Source organism: Lithobates pipiens, unplaced genomic scaffold, assembly GCF_037356315.1.
Source record: "Lithobates pipiens isolate NorthernLeopardFrog02 unplaced genomic scaffold, aLitPip1_a1.2 Scaffold_19, whole genome shotgun sequence".
NCBI classification, from domain to species: Eukaryota; Metazoa; Chordata; class Amphibia; order Anura; family Ranidae; genus Lithobates; species Lithobates pipiens.
The window spans coordinates 490851715-490872602 of record NW_027507764.1 but is presented as its reverse complement, the minus strand read 5'-3'; the positions used below and the strand labels follow the sequence as shown (position 1 = coordinate 490872602).

The 20888-nt window shown below is 44.9% G+C and overlaps 1 protein-coding gene across 1 annotated transcript in view; it reads left to right on the top strand.

Annotated features, from left to right (window-relative positions):
- LOC143997397 (cytochrome P450 2D20-like) overlaps positions 1 to 20888 on the top strand; it is a 45064-nt gene that overhangs the window by 14832 nt on the left and 9344 nt on the right. The window contains exons 5-8 of the mRNA XM_077492993.1: positions 844 to 1017; positions 7827 to 7968; positions 9865 to 10052; positions 13398 to 13539. Of these exons, the coding sequence (XP_077349119.1) occupies positions 844 to 1017; positions 7827 to 7968; positions 9865 to 10052; positions 13398 to 13539 (646 nt within the window). The remainder of the gene's footprint in view (positions 1 to 843; positions 1018 to 7826; positions 7969 to 9864; positions 10053 to 13397; positions 13540 to 20888) is intronic.

Here is a 20888-nt window from a genome sequence, read left to right as displayed (position 1 = left end):
TGGCGAAACCCTACCCTAGAACACATTTATAAATTACCTGAGCCTCAGGCCTGGACCAAATTCAACATTAAAATGATATCGCAGATTGTTTCGGACCACTCCCTGATCCAGCTTTACAAATTACACTCGGACTTTAATGTGCCGCGGTCCTATTTTTTTAGATACCTCCAACTCTCCCACGCCTTCAGTAGCCAATTCTCCGGCTCCCCTCCTCAGCTAGTTCAGTCTTCCCTGGAGGATCTCCTTAGGGCTGACTGTGCACGAAAACCCACTTCCCAATTATATTCCCACCTGCTTATCATTTCTTTCTCGCCATTAGATAAGCTAAAAGCTAAATGGTCTGGCGACATCCCCGATCTGGACAATGTTGATTGGGATGACATTTGGGATTTCCCCTTTAAATCCTTGGTCTTTCTGAGAGACCGCCTGATCAAATTTAAGATCGTCCACCGGGCATACTTTACTTCCCACAGGTTGCATAAAATGCACCATGATTCCCCTCCAGGGTGTTGGAGATATGGTGGAATTCCTGGGGATTTCACCCAGGTCATCTGGACCTGCCCATTAATTGTTTGTTTGCTACTGGCATGAGATTCTGGCCTTCATCACGCAGGTTACCTCAATATCACTGCAGCCGACAATGGCAATACTGGTTATATGCCTGTTATTCTTGTAAGAAACTACCCTATGGAATCCCTGCGAGGACTCCAACTTGCCGTGTAAGACCAATGTATGTATGTTTGGTTGTGTATGTTATGTTTTGTTCAAATCAATAAAAAGATGTTTAAAAAAAAAGAACAATGAAACATAAGCCTGTTTATTGTTTGTTTGTTTCTTCTGTAGTTCTACAAACTCTTCCCTTGGCTGATGAATGTCCCTGGACCCCATCAGAAGCATTTCCAAGTTATACGCACTTATCTAGGCTTCTTGGAAGGCATCATCCAAAAACACAAAGACACCTGGGATCCCAGCATCAGGAGAGATTTTATTGATGCCTTTTTTGAAGAGATGGAAAAGGTAAGGAGGATTCTTCTGAAATATTTTTCTTTATCATATTTTGTCTTTTCTCATACTTCTTTGTCCCCTGATAGGATAAAGGGGAAATCCATTATGTTGCATCAAATTTTCTATTACAGTAAATATACACATAAGGATATGCTATTGGCCCTGCTGGCTAGCTACCCTCTGACAACCTGGCGTATGGTATAGCACACCAAATCCTGCCCAGTGCTACATTTGAAGAGTTACGGGAAGATATTCTTTATACAGTATTTTCATATACATTTATCGAATTTCTGACAATTCTTGCAGAATCTGAAGAACTTACTCTGTGGATAGCCCTTTTGTCAAAGAAGCCAGGTAGAAAAAATTGTTAGACTTGTTAATTACTTATTACTTGTTGGCCAAACAGTGCTTACATCCAATCAGATGCAGGCACCGTTCTGCTATTCTGATGGCTGGCACCACCGGCTGTCAGAATACAATAGCCTGTAGCGGGAAATTTGTCCAACTGCATTGTTTAGAATGAATGTATGCAAGTATTATGGGTAGCTAAGTGGGGCACTTTTTCCTAGCAGCACTAGGGTCGTTGGTTCAAATCCCAATGCTGGCACTACCTGCCTGGAGTTTTCATGCTCTCTCTGTGCCTGCATGGGTTCCCTCCCACACTCCAAATACATAAAGGTAGGTTACCTGGCCCTAATATGTGTACGTATAAACGTGAGTTAGAGACCATAGATTGTAAGCTCTTTGAGGGTAGGGACAGATGTGAGTGTAAAGTATGAAAGTAAAGTGCTGTGCAAATTGTGTGTGTGTGTGTGTGTGTGTGTGTGTGTATACAGCGCAGTATACACCTGTATTTACCTTTATTGCTGTTCTCTAATAGAGCCATCTTCAGGAGTTAGTGGGTGTTGTGTGCCTCCAGCACAGTACAGTATACACCTGTATCTACCCTTTATTGCTGGTGTTCTCTCATACAGGCATCTGCAGTAGTTACTGGGGGTTGTGTGCCTCCAGTCCAGTATACACCTGTATCTACCCTTTATTGCTGGTGTTCTATCATACCGGCATCTGCAGGAGTTAGTGGGTGTTGTGTGCTTCCAGCACAATATACACTACCCAATTGCTGGTTTTCCCATCTCCCTGCAGGCCATTACCATGTCTGGAAGGCCAACAAGGAGAGGCAGACAGGCATGAGCCAATAAAAGAGGGCAAGCAGGCTCTGTGTCTAGAGACAACAGTGCTGGCCATGGGTGCGGTGCATCATCATCAGCACATGGCCAGGGGACACGCTTGTCCTTATTTTCGGCAGCTGGACGTGTTGAGCCGCATCATGCCGAAGACTTGGTAGAGTGGATGACCAAGCCCTCTTCATCCTCCTCATCCTCTATCACCCAGGCTAAGGGTACTAGCAAAGCAGCTGCCAATGCATCCTCTTCCCTCGTCCCAATGTCATCATCAGTCACTCCTTCCTAGACCCACCATGTCCTCCTGAGAAGTCCCCCGAACTGTTTGAGCACAGTGTTGGGTACATGCTCCAGGAGAATGCCCAGTGTTTTGTAGGCTTTGATGATGATGATACTCAGCTAGAGGAAGGCAGTAGTGTGAGCGCAGAGAGAGGGGATGCTCAAGAAGGACAGCAATCTGGCAGTCATGTTCCACAAGCTGCAGCATACTGCCAGGTTTGCTCCAGTGATGAAGAGGGAGGGGATGATGAGGTCACTAACTCCACGTGGGTGCCTGGTAGGAGAGAGGAGGAGGAGGAGGCACATCTCCAACGAGGCAGGATGCCCTCCGGGGGCCAGCTTAGGGGCAGCACACTGACTGACTCACACCGCAGAGCTCCGCCTGTGCAGGGCTCTGCCTCTGCGCGTTATTCTAAAAGTTCTTTGGTGTGGGCCTTTTTTGAGATGAGTGCATCAGATCACACCGCTGCTATTTGCAACATATCTCTCAAGCGTATCTCACGTGGCCAAAACATCAGCCGCTTGGGCACCATATGCTTGACCAGACATATGTTGACCTGCCATGCAGCTCATTGGCAAGCTTACCTCAAAGACCCACACCAAAGTACAAAGCGGACCTCTCCTTGCTCCTCATCAGCTGGGATCTCCAACCCCAATAGACCTTCAGTCCTCTCTGAAACCTGCACTGAGAGGAATGAAGGTGTACAATTAGGTGTGTCACAGCCAAGTGCTTGCGGGCACTCTGCTAGCTGTACACCCACGTCTGATTGTAGCAGGCAAATTTCCCTGCCCCAGCTGCTGGACCGTAGAAAGAAGTTCACTCCCAGCCATCCACATGCCCAATGGTTGAATGCTAGCTTGGCTAAATTGCTAGCACTTCAACTGCTGCCTTTTCAGTTGGTAGACTCGGCCCCCTTCCGTGACTTTGTGCAATGTGCGGTTCCTCAGTGGCAGGTCCCCAAACGCCACTTTTTCTCACGGAAGGCGATTCCGGCTCTCTACCCGCATGTGGAAGGCAATGTCCTTGCCTTGCTGGACAGGGCGGTCAGCGGTAAGGTGCATATTACCGCTGACTCATGGTCCAGCAGGCATGGACAGGGATGTTACCTGTTTTTTTTAGCCCATTGGGTCACTTTTCTGGCAGCTGGGAAGGATGCAGGACAAAGTGCAGAAGTGTTGGAGGTTGTTCCGCCACCAGGCCTCCAAAATGCTACTACTGGTTGTGACACACCTCTCTCCTCCACCCCCTCCTCTTCTTCTTCCTCCATGGCCTCTTCCAGTGCTCTGTCCTCAGAACCAGCAGTGCTTCGTAGGCGTTCAAGGGGCTATGCAAGTACGCAGGCAAAACTATGCCATGCTGTGCTTGCGCTGGTTTGTTTGGGGGGCAGATATTTTGTCAGCTCTGCAGGGGCAGGCCGAGAGGTGGTTGACGCCATGCCAGCTTAAGCCAGGAATGGTGGTTTGTGACAATGGCACCAACCTCCTCTCTGCCCCCTGACAGGGACAACTAACCCATGTGCCCTGTGTGGCTCACATCCTTAACCTGGTGCTGCAGCGGTTCTTGGGCAGGTATCCGGGCTTACAGGATGTCATGAAGCAGGCCAGGAAAGTCTGTGTGCATTTCCACCAATCATTTAATGCCAGTGCTCTGCATGTGACATGCCCACCAGGTGGAACTCAACGTTGGCCATGCTGCAGCGGCTGCACACGCAGCAGAGGGCCATCAACGAGTACCTGTGCGACTACGGTACCAGGACAGGGTCAGAGGAGCTCGGTTTTTTTCTCACCCCGCCAGTGGGGCATGATCAGGGATGCATGCACTGTGCTGTCACCGTTTGAGGAGGCCACAAGGATGGTGAGCAGTGCATGCATCAGTGACACTGTACCGCTTGTCCACCTGTTGGAGCATACACTGCGTGGAATAATGGACAGGGCACTTGAGGCAGAACAGAGGCAGGAAGAGGAGGACTTCCTTGCCTCTCAAGGCCCCCTTTTATCCATACAGTGTTTCTGCTGTCCCACCCATCACACAGGAAGAGGAGGAGGAGGAGGATGATTGTGTCAGCATGGAGGTGGAGCCTGGCACTCAGCATCAGCAGCAGCAGTCTTGTAGGGATGATTTACAGTCCCAAGAAACCCATGGAATTGTACGTGGCTGGGAGGAGGTGGCTGCGGATCATGTTGTCCTTAGTGACCCAGAGGACTCTGGACCGAATGCCTCAGCTAACCTACGCTGCATGGCCTCCCTGATCCTGCAAAGCCTGCTGAAGGATCCTCGTATTCTTCGGATCAAGGAGAGGGACCATTACTGGATGGCCACTCTCCTTGATCCATGGTACAAGGGTAAGGTTGCCGACCTTCTCTTGCCATTGCAGAGGGAGCAGAGGATGAGACCTCTCCGGGAGGCCTTGCAGAAAGGTCTGTGCAACTCGTTCCCAGAGACTGGGAGGTTACAAACTCCTAATCCTGGACAACGTGTTGCTGAGGCTTCAGTCAGAAGCAGCGGTGGAGAAGGTGGCCGTCTGACCGATGCGTTCAGACAATTTTTTAGTCTGCAGCCCCAAGGTATGATCGGTTCCAGCAACCATCGCCAGCGTCTGATTTACATGGTGCAGGAATACCTAGGGGCAAGGTCAGACTTGGACACCTTTCGCACCGAAAATCCTCTGGCTTACTGGGTCTTGAGGATGGATCAGTGGCCAGAGCTTGCACAGTATGCAATTGAGCTACTGGCCTGTCCTGCATCCAGCGTTCTTTCGGAACGCACCTTCAGTGCTGCTGGTGGCTTTGTAACCGATCACAGGGTGCGCCTGTCCACCGACTCGGTTGATCGACTGACTCGGTTGATCAACTGACCTTCATAAAGATGAATCAGTCTTGGATCACCACCAGCTACCAAGGACCTGAAGCTTATATAACCAAATATTTTTTTTTTTTAAATAACACATCCCTTCAAGACTGCCTATGCTGATGCTGAGTGACTGTCCAGTTATGTTGACTGTCTATCCTCTTCCTCCTCCGCTGATATCTTGGAAGAACATTTTTGGTTCTGGGTGATGCCACCAGACCAATTTTTCAGCCCCTGTTTAACAATTAAAATTTTTTGATGCAATGCTTTGCAGCAGGGCTCATTCCTGCACTACAAATAGAGTATATGGGAGAGGTTGCAGTGTCGTGGCACCAGTGCCTAAGGCCCAATTTTTCAGCCCCTGTTTAACAGGAGCATGTAATTACAATTTTTAATGCAATGCTTTGCAGCAGGGCTCATTCCTGCACTACAAATAAAGTATATGGGAGAAGTTTCAGTGTATAGGCCCAATTTTTCAGCCCCTGTTTAACAGGGGCATATAATACAATTTTTGATGCAATGCTTTGCAGCAGGGCTCATTCCTGCACTCTAACTAGAGTATCTGGGAGAGGTTGCAGTGTTGTAGCACCAGCAAGCAGTGCCTAAGGCCCAATTTTTCAGCCCCTGTTTAACAGGGGCATGTAATTACAATTCTTTATATAATATTTCACAGCAGGGCCCGTTCCTGTGCCCACCGAGAGTAACTGTGAGGACTTATAGTGTTGTGGCACCAGCACCACCACCACAACCACCAAAGGCCCAATTTTTCTACCACTGTTCAATAATGGCATGTAATTACAATTCTTGATATAATCGTTCACAGCAGGGTGCTCCAGGGCCAACCAAGAGTCACTTTGAGGGCTTACAGTGTTGTGGCAACACCAACACCTTGTTCCGCCATTTCTGCAGAGCATATAGGGCAGGCCCTACTTTCAAACATCCAACTTACAAACGTCTCCTATTTGCAAAAGGAAGGAGACAACAGGAAGTGAGATGAAAAAAGACGGACGGCAAAACAAATTATACAGGGGTGATAACCCTTCCCTATGTTTTCCAAAAAGCTTAAAAATAGATTTTTTGACTGAAGCTACACTTTAAAAATGTACCATGTCACAATTACAAACAGATTCTACTTAACACAACAAACCTACACAGTCCCTGTCTTGTTTGCACCGCCTGTATACTCCTGTTCTGAGTATATAGGGCCTGAGGGCCCCACGCCTTTCCTTTTTTTAATGTGGGTACGGGGTTCCCCTTAATATCTGTACAAGACCCAAAGGGGCTGGTAATGGGCAGGGGGGGGGGCTACCTATGCCATTTTTCTCAATGATTTTCATCCATATTGCCGGAACCAGATATTTCATTAAAACCGCAAGCAGTTTTAAATGACTTTTTTTCCGTTAAATGTCATTTTGTGCAGGGACTGTTCTAAACAGGGGAAACACATAGCACTTCACAGGCATACTATAGACACCCCCAGGCACGATATTTAAAGGAATATTTCACTTTTTTTTTCACTTTAATCATCATCAAAATCAGTGGACCCGAAAAAACTGCAGTTTTTAAAAACATTTTTGGCATTGACCCCCAAACCCTTTTTAGGACAATATCTTGCATATTAGCCATTAAAATTAGCACTTTTTATTTCTAATGTTCGAGTCCCATAGACTTCAATGGGGTTCTAAAGTTCGCACTAATTTTTGGTCCGTTCAAAAGTTCTGGTGCGAACCAAAGCAGGAGTGTTCGGCTCATCCCTAGTCCTGGGCTATAACCAGAATAGGGGGCTGTTGTTGGTTGTTGATGTTGGAGATCTATTGCCTCCCAGGCCTGCTGCCCAGGGAGAGTGGGACTAAGAATGGGGCTGTGTTTTTTAAGCCAGAAAGGTTATACACCGACTTGCTAAAAGGCTCCATCCAGGAATAGCAGAGAAGGATGATTGCTGCCTGTATGTGGCATTTCGAGATAGAATGTCACTGCTGGAGAGTGTTCCCGAAGAGCTGAGTAAAGGCTGCTGCCGGTGGACATTACAGGAAGTCAGAGCTCCTCCTTAAAGTACTTGTGCTGCCTGGTGATATTTTTCTGTCTGAAGAGTAAAGATTGCCACTTTTGGGCTTAAAAGGCTTTGTCCCTGTATTGAACGCGATGAGAAGTCTGGAGCATTTCTCCTAAGTTTATTGTTTCTTAATACATTCTCTGACATGTACTAAAGTGACTGTTGCCCAATTTCAAGGACTCCTTTCTGAGGTTTGAAATGCTAGCCCATCGGGGCTGGGATGTCTCAAGGAAGACCCAGGGTTGTCTAACATGGTTCTCACTGAGATGGTCTTCTGAATTGGATAAAGTCACACAGTAAGGGTTACCATCATTTCATGTAGTATTCTACTTAAAATGTATCTGAATAAAACAAAAGAGATTAACAGATATGGTATATGTAAATGCAATTCTTCTTTGAAAAGCATAATTGATATCAATATACATGCTTTATTTTTGTATTTTCTACTATTTATTACTAGAATAAGGACAATCCCAACAGCACGTTCAGTGAGAAGACCCTTCTGTATATCACGGCGGATCTCTTTGTAGCTGGCACAGATACAACCTCAAACACGTTACGCTGGTCACTTTTAATGATGCTTCACAACCCTCACATCCAGGGTAAGTAATTACTGTCTATACTTAGTTAAAGCTTACTGCATCCAAACACCTAAATATACAAGTTGAAATACACACTGGCGAACTGTTTTACCTGGCAAAGAATTTGTATGTGTGCAGCCAGTCCCATGATCCATAGTAGAAAGTGGGGTGGTGCACTCCAGATGCTGCCACCTGCAGGTATTGGGATACCCATGAGTACATCTAATTTTTTTGGTGTTGAATCTCAGAAAATAAATATATGCTAAACTTCAGCTTTAAATAAATGACATATAAGGAGTAATATAGGAAATAAGGAAGACATACAAAATTAGAAGTCTGACAAGGGTACTAGTCATTCTACTAAAGAAACACATTCTTGTCTGGTAAAAATGCGTCAATAAGTCAAGGAAGCAAGTGAGGGTAAATCTCTCTAACGGAGGCTTGTATCAGTAAAAACACAGATAGGTTTTCTACTCCTGCCCCTTGCAATCCAAAACTAGAAAAAAAAGTTTGGGCTTGATATACACTTTAAAATAATACCTGGTGGCAATACTTGTTCAGGTACTTCCTATTATAGGTGACAAGGATATCTTTGTCTCACAAGTTTTCTTCTAATAGTAAAAACATGACAGGGGTTCTAAAACAACACTTCACAACACTATTAAAATAACATTACAATTTATACAAAATACAAAAATACTAAATACATTAACATTTTAAAGATTATACAAGTTTTTATTGTTTGGGTTTGCACATGTTTTAAAGTGAAACTAAACTTTAATTTTGTTATTTAAAATATGTTTGCCATTATGTATACTTAATTTCAGAATGTACTTCCTTTTGTTGTCACCTTCTCCAGATTTGCAAAATCCTTTATTCTAATTGCTCTGTTGAAACTTCCTGCTAGAAGGTGGCTATCTTGATTCTGTATGTGGGAAAGTAGCCACACTCCTCGGCGTGTTCCCAAGATGGACTCCATGAATGTGATCCAACTGCTCATGCGTCCCTGAAGTAATTGTGCTGTTTTTTTCCCACAGGTTTATCGGAGGGTGGTTTATTGTGCTTTTACATACTGGCTCTGGCCCGTCCATTGATAAACCAATAGGAGGAATCAGCACTAAGATGTCAGGCTGGATGTCAGGATGTGTGCCCAGTAGAAAAACATGTGCAATGATTCCTAGGAGTTTTCGTTTAAAAGCGAAGTATAGGATTTGGGGTTTTTGCAGATTTATGCTTGCCTAAGTGGATGCAGCATCGATCTGATGCTGCATCCTTTCCCTTGTGCCTTTTAAGACTGAGAACTGAGCGATCGAATCTCGCCGATCACAAGGTTCTCCCAGCTCCACGAGTAGAGAGCTGGTGACTGTCAGTCATGGCTCTCTGCTCAGCCCCCCCCCCCCCCCCCCTCGCTCATTGGAGCACTGAGCTGTAGAGGGGGCAGTAGCAGCCAGCTCAGACTCTCAGCGGCTCACTGAGAGCCTGAGCTGGGTGCTGTTCCAGGCATACGGACAGATTCCGACTCCATTGTCACGATCTTGCCCGAGCCTGGACTGGCTCTTTGACGTCAGCAGAGAGCAGACTTCAGCATGCTGTCTGCTGAAAACCGGTCACAGGAGTGCAGAACAAACTGCACTCCAGTGATCCACAGGAGATGTACAGCCAAACGAGTTTTGGTTGTACGCCTTTTAAAATGGTTGTAAACCTTTACATATATCCACTGAAGTGGCTCGCCTGAGGTGATATACAGAGATGAAACAAAACCTCCTACATACATTGTGCCTGCTAATCTGCAGCACTCTTCTCTACAGCTGTTCAAATACAGAATTTACAGAGCATTTCTCAGTTAAGGAAGATAAGGTATTACATGTACTCCCAACTAAATGCTGAATAATAATGCGCAATTTTCTTTTTAAACAGAAAAAGTTCATAAAGAAATAGACCGTGTGATTGGAAGAGATAGGTTGCCTACAATAGAAGATCGGTCCAATATGCCATATACCAATGCCGTCATTCATGAGGTCCAGCGCTATGGAAATATCCTGCCTATGGCTCTGCTCCATATGACATACAGAGACACCAACATCCAGGGTTTTGAAATCCCCAAGGTAAAGATTGAGGACGGGTGAAGGAGAAGGGGAAACTTGCAATTGAACAACGTGCGTTAGAGACTAGAAAAAAGCTGGATATTTTTTCAGTTGAACTGTTGAGAAGTTTTGTTTTGTTTTTGTTTTTTAAGACTCATACTTACTTAGGTGGATGCAGCATCGGTCCGATGCATCATCTGTCCCCCACGCGCTCTAACACTGAGAACCGAGCATCCAAATACTGCTGATCGCTCGGTTCTCAGGGCTCCCTGAACAGAGAGCTGGTAACTGTCAGGCTCGCTGAGAAGCTCAGCCAGGTGCTGCTCAAAATATGTCCGCTTCACAACTATAGACTGTAACTTTACTGTGGCAGAGGGCGGAGAGTACAAAGATGACCGTGACAAAACAACACTTCCATTACAAGATTTGATGGGTCGCCTAATCTGATGGAACACAGGCTTTAAAACAACATTTATTGTATTTTAGAAAAGAAAACAAAGGGGGAGGTGACTAACCTCGACTGGACTTTTAACAGTATCGGGCATAGCATATAATAACAAAGGATCAAATAGCAATCACTCAGAGAGAGTTTTTTAAGAAAAAAAATTTTTTTCAAAAAATGTATTATACAAAAAAAATATAAAAACTAACAAAATTTTTTGCTACTAAAACAGCACTATAAATACATATATATATCCATACAATACATTGAGATCAAGAAGAATCGTTTGTGAACTCAGTCAATGTAGTAGGATGCTCGACATGTTTCACTCATAGACGAGTTTCTTCGGGAGCTTTGAATATCATTGACAAGTATAATACTGCATGGATAAACACATACAAGAAAGTGATTAAATAATACAAGTGCCCATATTTACAATAAGCTTTAAAGAGAAAAGCACATAATTGAATCTGATTGCTACAAACAGCATTGATATATACATAGTTATGTGTATGGGGGAACAAAACATTGGGGTCCTATAACAATCTAGGAGGCTGAAAGATCAAACACTCACCTACTGTGTATTCACACAACTAAAGATCAAAATAATCCCATATTGCAAGAAAAATGAATGAAGAGCCTCTGTGGTGAATAGGAAGGGAGATACCCGGACTGTAGATGCTTGCAGGGAGGTGCTTCAAAATATCAGTTTAAATGTATGCTATTAAAGAAAAGGAGAATCATACATATTAACTCCCAGGAATCGCTCTGATTTTGCGACTTCTGAGAGAAGCTGCATGGATTAATAGGCTAAAATCAATTACCTGATAAGATCCACGTTAGAAAACCTGAACCCATATTTAGGGGTCAGGAACTGCCATAAGTAAATCACAATATCCAGGATGGGCAGAGAAGGTATCCTCCTAGCCACTCTCATACAGGGTAAAATGGACTTTATATTCCCATAGGGCTTAACGAGTCTGGTGTGCATAAAAAGAAAACAAACCAGCAAATAATAGCCAAAAATTTGTTGCAGTATGTTGTTAAGTAAACAATCAAGTCAAGAATAAAGATTAGGCTGAAAATCAAAAGCAAAGAGAAAACACCTACATACCTGGTTGCACAGAGGGCTTTCACACTGGAGCGGTGCGCTAGCAGGACGGTGAAAAAAGTCCTGCTAGCCGCATATTTGGAGCGGTGAAGGAGCGGTGTATTTACTGCTCCTAAACCGCTCCTACCCATTGAAATCAATGAGGCAGCGCAGCTATACTGCCAGCAAAGCGTGGCTGCAGCTGCGCTTTTAACCCTTTTTTGGCCGCTAGCGGGGGTTAAAACCGCCCCTCTAGCGGCCGCATACCGCCACTAAAGCGACGGTAAAGCATCTTAAAAATGACGGTAAAAATCCCATGAGGAAGTCTTGTGACGAAACATGTCGGGGGCGTGGCTATCTGGCAACTATTCTTTGACACACTAAGGAGCACAGCTGAGGCGGAGAGAGGAGGAGACACAGGAGAGAGGACTGGACGGGATTGTTTGGCGCTGATTTCAACTTGATGTTCTGCTGTCAGGTACCATACAGCAATCATTAATAGAGACAGTGTTCATGCTGTTAACCCTGCCAGTATATAGTGTGCTCACCGATGCCTCTGAGGAAAGGAAGCTGTTGTTGAGAAGTGGAGTGTTTTGAAGTGCTTTCATTCAAGTTTGGTTCATGTGAGTGTAATAATGAGTGGTTTTTATTGAGATTAAAAGATTTTTACAGTGTTACACTGTGGAAAGTCTTTCTGTCTCCTCGAGGTACTTTGAGATGAAATTCTATTGATATCTGAAGGGAACTATACTGCAAGCGATTGCTGGATATTGATCAACATCATTCATAAGATCTTTAAACGCTTTTCTGGCTCAACACGAGAGTGCTGAGCAGTACAGCTGGTGAGTGCTCCAAACGAAGGGGGTCACGAACACCAAGGGTGTGGTGAAGGCTTTTTGTTATACGGACACTGAATTTTCACATAAAAGAAAGTTTCCTGTATTCTGGATTTCTTTTTATGGACTATATATATTCTTTGTTCTTTATACACTTGTTTTTATTGATTTTACTATTTTTTCACATTTGCATTGTATTGCAGTAGAGTCCATCACTATTGAGTCACTATTGATTATGCACATGTAAATTTATACAATTTTGGGGCTAACATAGTTTTACAATTAATGTGTATAACTTTATCTATTCTAGTAGTAGTTAAGCGCTACAAGGTGATTTTTTTTGATAATTTATTTTATTTCTGTATTCACCTTCTGATTTATACATCTGCAGGGGTTAGTGGGTGTTGTGTGCCTCCAGCACAGCGCAGTATACACCTGTATCTACCCTTTATTGCTGGTGTTCTCTAATACAGGCATCCGCAGGAGTTAAAGTGGGTGTTGTGTGCCTCCAGCACAGTATACACCTGAAGATACCCCTTATTGCTGGTGTTGTCTGTTGCATAGCTTGCATATTAGCCTTTAAAATTAGCACTTTTGATTTCGAACGTTCGAGTCCCATAGACTTTAATAGGGTTCTAAAGTTCGTACGAATTTTAGGTCCGTTCGAAGGTTCTTGTACGAACCGAACCAGGGGGTATTCGGCTCATCCCTACACAGCAGTAACAAGGAAAGAAGCTCCACAGCAATTATCCACCACAGTCAGGAGAAGAAAGCATTTTCTTTCCTGTCCTGCTATACAAATTAAAATCCTGTCTAGCTGACATTTTGCCTAGTTATGCCACTCTAATAAAACAATCTTTATGGAGCTAAAGATACCAGCTGGAAAACATGAGATCACAGGCCCAGGTATGGGTATGTACTATGTAGTGTATACTCAAAAAAAAACAATGCACATAAAATATATTTATAATTATGGGTTGCTTTGCTCTGTATTTTAGGGCGCCACTATCATACCCAACCTAACGTCTGTTTTAAAAGATGGGACCATTTGGAAGAAGCCGCATCAGTTCTACCCAGAACACTTCCTGGATTCAGACGGAAAGTTTGTAAAACAAGAGGCCTTTATTCCATTTTCTGCAGGTAAAGTAAGCTCAGTCATTGTTAATTGTAGTTGTAAAGCTGAACTCCAGACAAACAGTTCAATTCAGATATAAAATAAATATTATTGCATTGTTTTACCTATGAAAAGATTTTTATTTCTGGTCATCCAGTCCTGAGGTTTACACAGCTATGCCACACAGCACATAGGAACCTGATCTTTCTCTGCTGCAATTTCACTTTCAGATTTGGGTCCTCTCTACAATCCCACCCAGTGACTGGACAGTGAAAGAAGCAGCATAATTCTGTCACTCTCTTCTCTCCTCTTATCAGCAAAAACTGATTGGCTCTTTGTGCTGTTTCTCGCTTAATTTTTGAGATTTTCTACACAGTTAACTGCAAGAAGGTAATGCCAAGTCATAGCCAGGCACTCGCACAATGCATATATTTAACAATATATTGGTTACAGAATTGCATTCATTTATCTGCCTGGAGGTCAGCTTTAAAGTGGTTGTAAACCCATCTGGAAAAAAGAAAAAAGCAACCTGCAAGGCAAAGGCATAATGAGCTAGTATGCATAGCATACTAGCTCATTATGAATAACTTACCTGAGAACGAAGCCCCCGAAGCGGTCCTCCATCTTCATGTCTGCCGCTGCCATGTATCCCGGAGTGACTTCCGGGTCTCCCTACTCCGGCCCTGTGATTCGCCAGAGCAGCTATGACGTCACTCCCGCGCATGCGCACGGGAGCTGACACTCGCGGCATATCGCCATGATCTGCCCAGTGCGCCTGCACGCCGCTGTCTACAGCGCATGCACCGTAGACAGTGGTGGCTGTCTTTTTGTAAATATCTCCTAAACCATGTAGGTTTAGGAGGTAGTTCTTGGACCTACAGGTAAGCCTTAATCTAGGCTTACCTGTAGGTCAAAGTGGTTTGTAAGGGTTTACAACCACTTTAAAGTGTAAGTCCAACTGAAAGCAATTTTTTTAGATTTAGGTGGAACATGTTAGGCTGCATTAGCCTGTGACATTTGAATGTTATGATATATACTCTAAAATTCCCAGGTCCCTATCTCCCTGAGAGTTTTTGATGCTCCTTTCTACCTTTTGTGTGTTCCAGCTAAGGTGCTGCATTATCCATAATATAAAAGAAAAAAATCCAATAAGTAGAATGGGATCCCATTTAATGACCACAGCAGGTCTACAGACCTGGGAACTCAACTGTATTCTCAGGAAGAGATGTGTGAAAATGTCTGGTGCATTAACTGTCCAGAATCTCCTAAAATGTTAAGGCCCCTTTCACACTGATGGACTCAGCCAGCAGATCCTCCTGCTCAGATCTTTATAATTACAAAGGAAAGGAGCAGGATTCATAGATTGAGAAGTGTGTGTATTCGTCAAGCAGAGATTTGCAGAACAATGATGAAGGGGATATACGGTATGTGGCTGGAGAGCTAGAATGTGGAGGTACTGTATCGGGGGGCATTTGCAGGACAGTGCTCGAGGGGAAAGGGCCATATATGATCAGGGAGATCAGAGAGAGGCGTAACTAGAATCCTCAGGGCCCCGGTGCAAAAAACTATGAAGGACCCCCACCAGGGGCATGGCTAGGTCTACAAAAGATCTCAGGCTAGAGCCCATAGCAGCAAAGTCATATGCTTGGGTGGGCATACACATGTATATAATAGACATATATGTGTGCGTATATATAATAATGTAGTGCTGGTATTTTCAATACAGACACTATTATTTTTGTAAATTTAAGTTTGTTTGAAGCTGCAGTTTGGCTCAGCCTAATTATACTAAAGTTATGGTTTCTGTACCAGTTTAGCTGGGTTGTGTTAGTTTCCACTTGACAGTGGGTGTGTCGCTGTCACCACCGTTAGGTGTTGGAAATGCAACAGGCTAAATGCATTGGGTACCCCTTTTACTCAGAAACAGCCCGGTGGGAGTGGTCTGCCCGCTGTGCATTCTGGGTAATGGTACTTAAGGTACAGGCGCCATATTTTTGGGGTTTGTTATCCCGACCTCGTGGCCCTCCTGGCCTGGGGTGTGTGCTGCTTACTTTACATCTCAGGGCCGGCTGGCCCGAGGCTTCACAACTGAAGGGTAGGCCCAGAAATATTGGGGCCTACGATCCAGGGGTGGTCCTGTGCTGTCTTGTCTGCGGGGAGAAGCCAAGCGACTGGAGGATCCAGGGGAGGACTTTTTAGGATAGGACCGAGCAACAAGGCCGGTGCCTCTAGAAGAGCCTGGAGACTCAGTTGGAGGATGCATCCCGGGTCACTTACCACACAGTACCGCCGGATTGGCTGAAAGAAACTGGTACTTTGTGACAGCTCTTTAATTTTACACCAAGTTGCTGGTTGTGCTTTCCTGTGGCAGAGGATTGCACAATGATTCAGTTGAATTGACAAATCTGTGGCAGAGAATTTGTCCGAGAATCTCTAGGTCAGTGAGAGAGGCCTATCCGGTGGTTGCCAGATCCAGCCTGTGGAAGCTGTTAGCCCTTTGGATCAAGGAAATACCTCTAACCCACAATTACAAGATACCTGAATCCCCCTTAACCCTCTATCTCTCTATTGCAAAATTCATGTTCTTTCAAATAAATCTTTGGAAAAGGGACTAAGGCCGCGTACACACGGGCGGATTGTCTGTCCAACTTAGTCCGCTGAACAGTGTTTCAGCGGACAATCCGCTCGTGTGTGGGCTTCAGCGGACTTTTTCAGCGGACAGTCTGACGAACAAAGTCTTACGGAATTTCCGTAAGACAGTCCGTTCAAACTTGGTTTTGTCCGTCCAAACTTGGTTTCAGCGGACAGTCCGCTCGTGTGTAGGCAAGTTGGACGGACTAAGTATGGCGCATGCTCAGAAAGGGTTTACACGGCCGAAGGTTGCATTGCAGTGTATAGGACGTCGTTTTTCTAGTCCCGTCGTACGTGCTGTACACGTCATCACGCACGCTTTCACCGGACTGTCTGCTCATCGTGTGTGGTCAAGTCCGTTCATGCAAATTTTGAACGGACTGTCTGTCGGATTGTCTGCCGAACTTAGTTGGGCAGACAATCCGCCCGTGTGTACGCGGCCTAAGTGTCGGAGCTAACATTCTTTAATCCAATCGGGACACCTAGGACGGACACAGTGAACAGGTGAGGTACCGGTAAGCCCAACAAAAACCAGCAGCTCCTTTTGGGGGTTAGTGCTAAACATATAGATAGATATAGATATAGATATATATAATATATATAGATAGATAGATGTAAGGGAAGGCCCTCTGGGGACCCTGATGGCCTTCCCTTACATCAGGGTCCCCAGAGGGCCTTCCCTTACATCTATATATATATATATATATATATATATATATATATATATATATATAGAGATATATATATATATATATATATAGAGATATATATATATATATAGAGAGATATATATATATATATATAGATATAGAGATAGAGATAGATATATATATAGAGAGATATAGAGATAGATAGATATATAGATATATATAGATATATATAATATATATATAATATATATAGATAGATAGATAGATAGATGTAAGGGAAGGTCCTCTGGGGACCCTGATGCAAAGGGGGCCCTCTGGGGACCCTGATGTAAGGGAAGGCCCTCTGGGACCCTGATGCAAAGGAAGGCCCTCTGGGGACCCTGATGCAAGGGGGCCCTCTGGGGACCCTGATGTAAGGGAAGGCACTCTGGGGACCCTGGTGCAAGGGAAGGCCCTCTGGGGACCCTGCTGCAAGGGAAGGCCCTCTGGGGACACTGATGCAAGGAAGGGGCCCTCTGGGGACCTTGATGTAAGTAAGGGGCTCTCTGGGGGACCCTGATGTAAGGAAGGGGCTCTCTGGGGACCCTGATGCAAAGGCAGGCTCTCTGGGGGCCCTGATATAAGGGGGAGCTCTCTGGGGACCCTGATGTAAGGGGCAGCTCTCTGGGGACCTTGATGTAAGTCTAGAACTCTCTGAGAACTGTGATGTATGGGGGGGGGGCGGGGCTCTCTGAGGATCCTGATATTAGAGAAGGCTCCCTGGGGAACCTGATGTAAGGTGCGGATGTAAGGGGGATGTAACAATATATATATATATATATATATATATATATATATATATATATATAATCAGGTTCCCCAGGGAGCCCCCCCTAATATCGGGATCCTCAGAGAGCCTCCCTACTTACATTATGATCCCCAGTGAGCCCCCCTTCTTACATCAGGGTCCCTCAGAGAGCCCCCCCTCTTACATCAGGGTCCCTCAGAGAGCCCCTCCTCACATCAGGGTCCCCCAGAGAGCCCCTTCCTTACATCAGGGTCCACCAGAGAGCCCCTTCCTTACATCAGGGTCCCCCAGAGAGCCTCTTCCTTACGTCAGGGTCCCCAGAGAGCCTTCCCTTACATCACGTCCTCAGAGGGCCCCTCCTTACATTATGGTCCCCAGAGAGCCTTCTTTACATCAGGGTCCCCAGAGAACCCCCCTTACATCAGGGTCCCCAGAGAGCCCCTCCTTACATCAGGGTCCCCAGACAGTCACTCCCCCCTTCCAGAGATTCCTATGTACCTGGCTGGTCTCCGTTGTACACCTTGGACCCCCAGCAAATCTCTGTACTCCCCCACCTGGGGGGAAGTGGGAGGCAGTGTTCGGCAGCTCTATGGTGTGCATGGGCGGCGGGATCTCCCTGGGGCATGTAATTTTCTCTCTGAATGTATACAGTGGAGAGGTTAGGGGCCTCTGACCCGGGCATGTATCATCAAGTGTGTAGAAGCAGAGCAACTCACTGAATACATTTGGAGAGAGAACTACAAGCCCCAGGAAGATCCCGTGGCTCAAGGGCACCATAGAACTTCCGATCACCGCCCCCCCCCCCCCCCCCCGCATGTTAAATGGACAGTCAGGTGTACAGGGGGAGATGCCGGGTCTTGGAGAGGGGTCCCCCCATTGGCAGAACGGCAGAGCCCAGGATTCATGCTGGGAAGGGTATTTCAGCAGGAGGATTTTTATTGGGAGGAGGAGCAACTTATGCTTAGGGGGTAAGCATATAGATCAGTGCTCAATATTTATTTGTTCTTGGGGTGAGGAGGGGAATTTTGCTGACACATAATGCTCATACATCTTGGGGGGAGGGGGGGGGGATTTGGCATTAATTTCCCTGGGCTCTATATGACCTTGTCCTGGCGCTGAGTCTAGGTGTTGGAGTTGAAGTAATTGGGGGTATGAGAGAAGCTGGAACTCGGACAGGGAGAAAGAAGAGGAATTGTTTAGACTTGTACTGGAGACAGAATTCCTATATGCCAATACAGAAGTGTGACCTACAGTGGTGTGAAAAAGTGTTTGCCCCCTTCCTCATTTCCTGTTCCTTTGCATGTTTGTCACACTTAAGTGTTTCGGAACATCAAACCAATTTAAACAATAGTCAAGGACAACACAAGTAAACACAAAATGCAATTTGTAAATGAAGGTGTTTATTATTAAAGGTGAAAAAAAATCCAAACCATCATGGCCCTGTGTGAAAAAGTGATTGCCCCCCTTGTTAAAACATACTATAACTGTGGTTGTCCCCACCGGAGTTCAATTTCTCTAGCCACACCCAGGCCTGATTATTGCCACACCTGTTCACAATCAAGGCATCACTTAAATAGGAGCTGCTTGACACAGTAAGGTCCACCAGAAGATCCTTAAAAGCTACACATCATGCCGAGACCCAAAGAAATTCAGGAACAATTGAGAAAGAAAGTAATTGAGATCTATCAGTCTGGAAAGGGTTATAAAGCTTTTTCCAAAGCTTTGGGAATCCAGCGAACCACAGTGAGAGCCATTATCCACAAATGGCGAAGACATGGAACAGTGGTGAACCTTCCCAGGAGTGGCCGGCCGCCCAAAATTACCCCAAGAGCGCAGCGACGACTCATCCAAGAGGTCACAAAAGACCCCACAACAACGTCCAAGGAACTGCAGGCCTCACTTGCCTCAGTTAAGGTCAGCGTTCATGCCTCCACCATCAGGAAAAGACTGGGCAAAAATGGCCTGCATGGCAGAGTTCCAAGGAGAAAACCACTGCTGAGCAAAAAGAACATCAAAGCTCGTCTCAATTTCTCCACAACACATCTTGATGATCCCCAAGACTTTTGGGACAACATTCTGTGGACCGATGAGACAAAAGTGGAACTCTTTGGAAGGTGTGTGTCCAAGTATATCTGGCATAGAAGGAACACTGCATTTCATAAAAAGAACATTATACCAACAGTAAAATATGGTGGTGGTAGTGTGATGGTCTGGGGCTGTTTTGCTGCTTCAGGACCTGGAAGACTTGCCGTGATAAAAGGAACTATGAATTCTGCTGTCTACCAAGAGATCCTGAAGGAGAATGTCCGACCATCTGTTCGTGTACTCAAGCTGAAACGAACTTGGGTTCTGCAGCAGGACAATGATCCTAAACACACCAGCAAGTCCACCACCGAATGGCTGAAGAAAAACAAAATGAAGACTTTGGAGTGGCCTAGCCAAAGTCCTGACCTGAATCCTATTGAGATGTTGTGGTATGACCTTAAAAAGGCCGTTCATGCTCGAAAACCCTCTAATGTAACTGAATTAGGACAATTCTGCAAAGATGAGTGGGCCAAAATTCCTCCAGGACGCTGTAAAAGCCTCATTGCACGTTATCGCAAACGCTTGGTTGCAGTTGTTGCTGCTAAGGGTGGCCCAACCAGTTATTAGGTTTAGGGGGCAATCACTTTTTCACACAGGGCCATGATGGTTTGGATTTTTTTTCACCTTTAATAATAAACACCTTCATTTACAAATTGCATTTTGTGTTTACTTGTGTTGTCCTTGACTATTGTTTAAATTGGTTTGATTTTCCGAAACACTTAAGTGTGACAAACATGCAAAGGAACAGGAAATGAGGAAGGGGGCAAACACTTTTTCACACCACTGTATGCATTTTATTGTTGAGGAGAAAGGAATGATATAAAGTACAGCCTAGAATATTTTTTTTTTTTTTTTTTACACAAATTTTATTGAAAAGTAACAGAGCATTACAATCAAGATTGAGTCTCACAATGACGTTTACATTTCAACACGTTATCTTAAATGTAAGCAAAGATACATAAGAGATTGCTGAATTCGCAGGGATTGAACAGTTACAACATGAGATATTTTAGTCAAAAATGAAAAATTGTATTCGTCAGATAAGGCGGCAAGAGAATCAAAGCGTATATGAAGATAAAATAACAATATTCTTGAGGAGGAAGGGGAAGGGAGGGGAAAGGAGAGAAAAAAAAAAAAAAAAGGGGGGGGGAGTTTATATTTAGGCGTAGTGGCAGGAGGGAAGATTAGGCAGTGAGGTTGGGTGGACAGCGGCCTGCGCTGT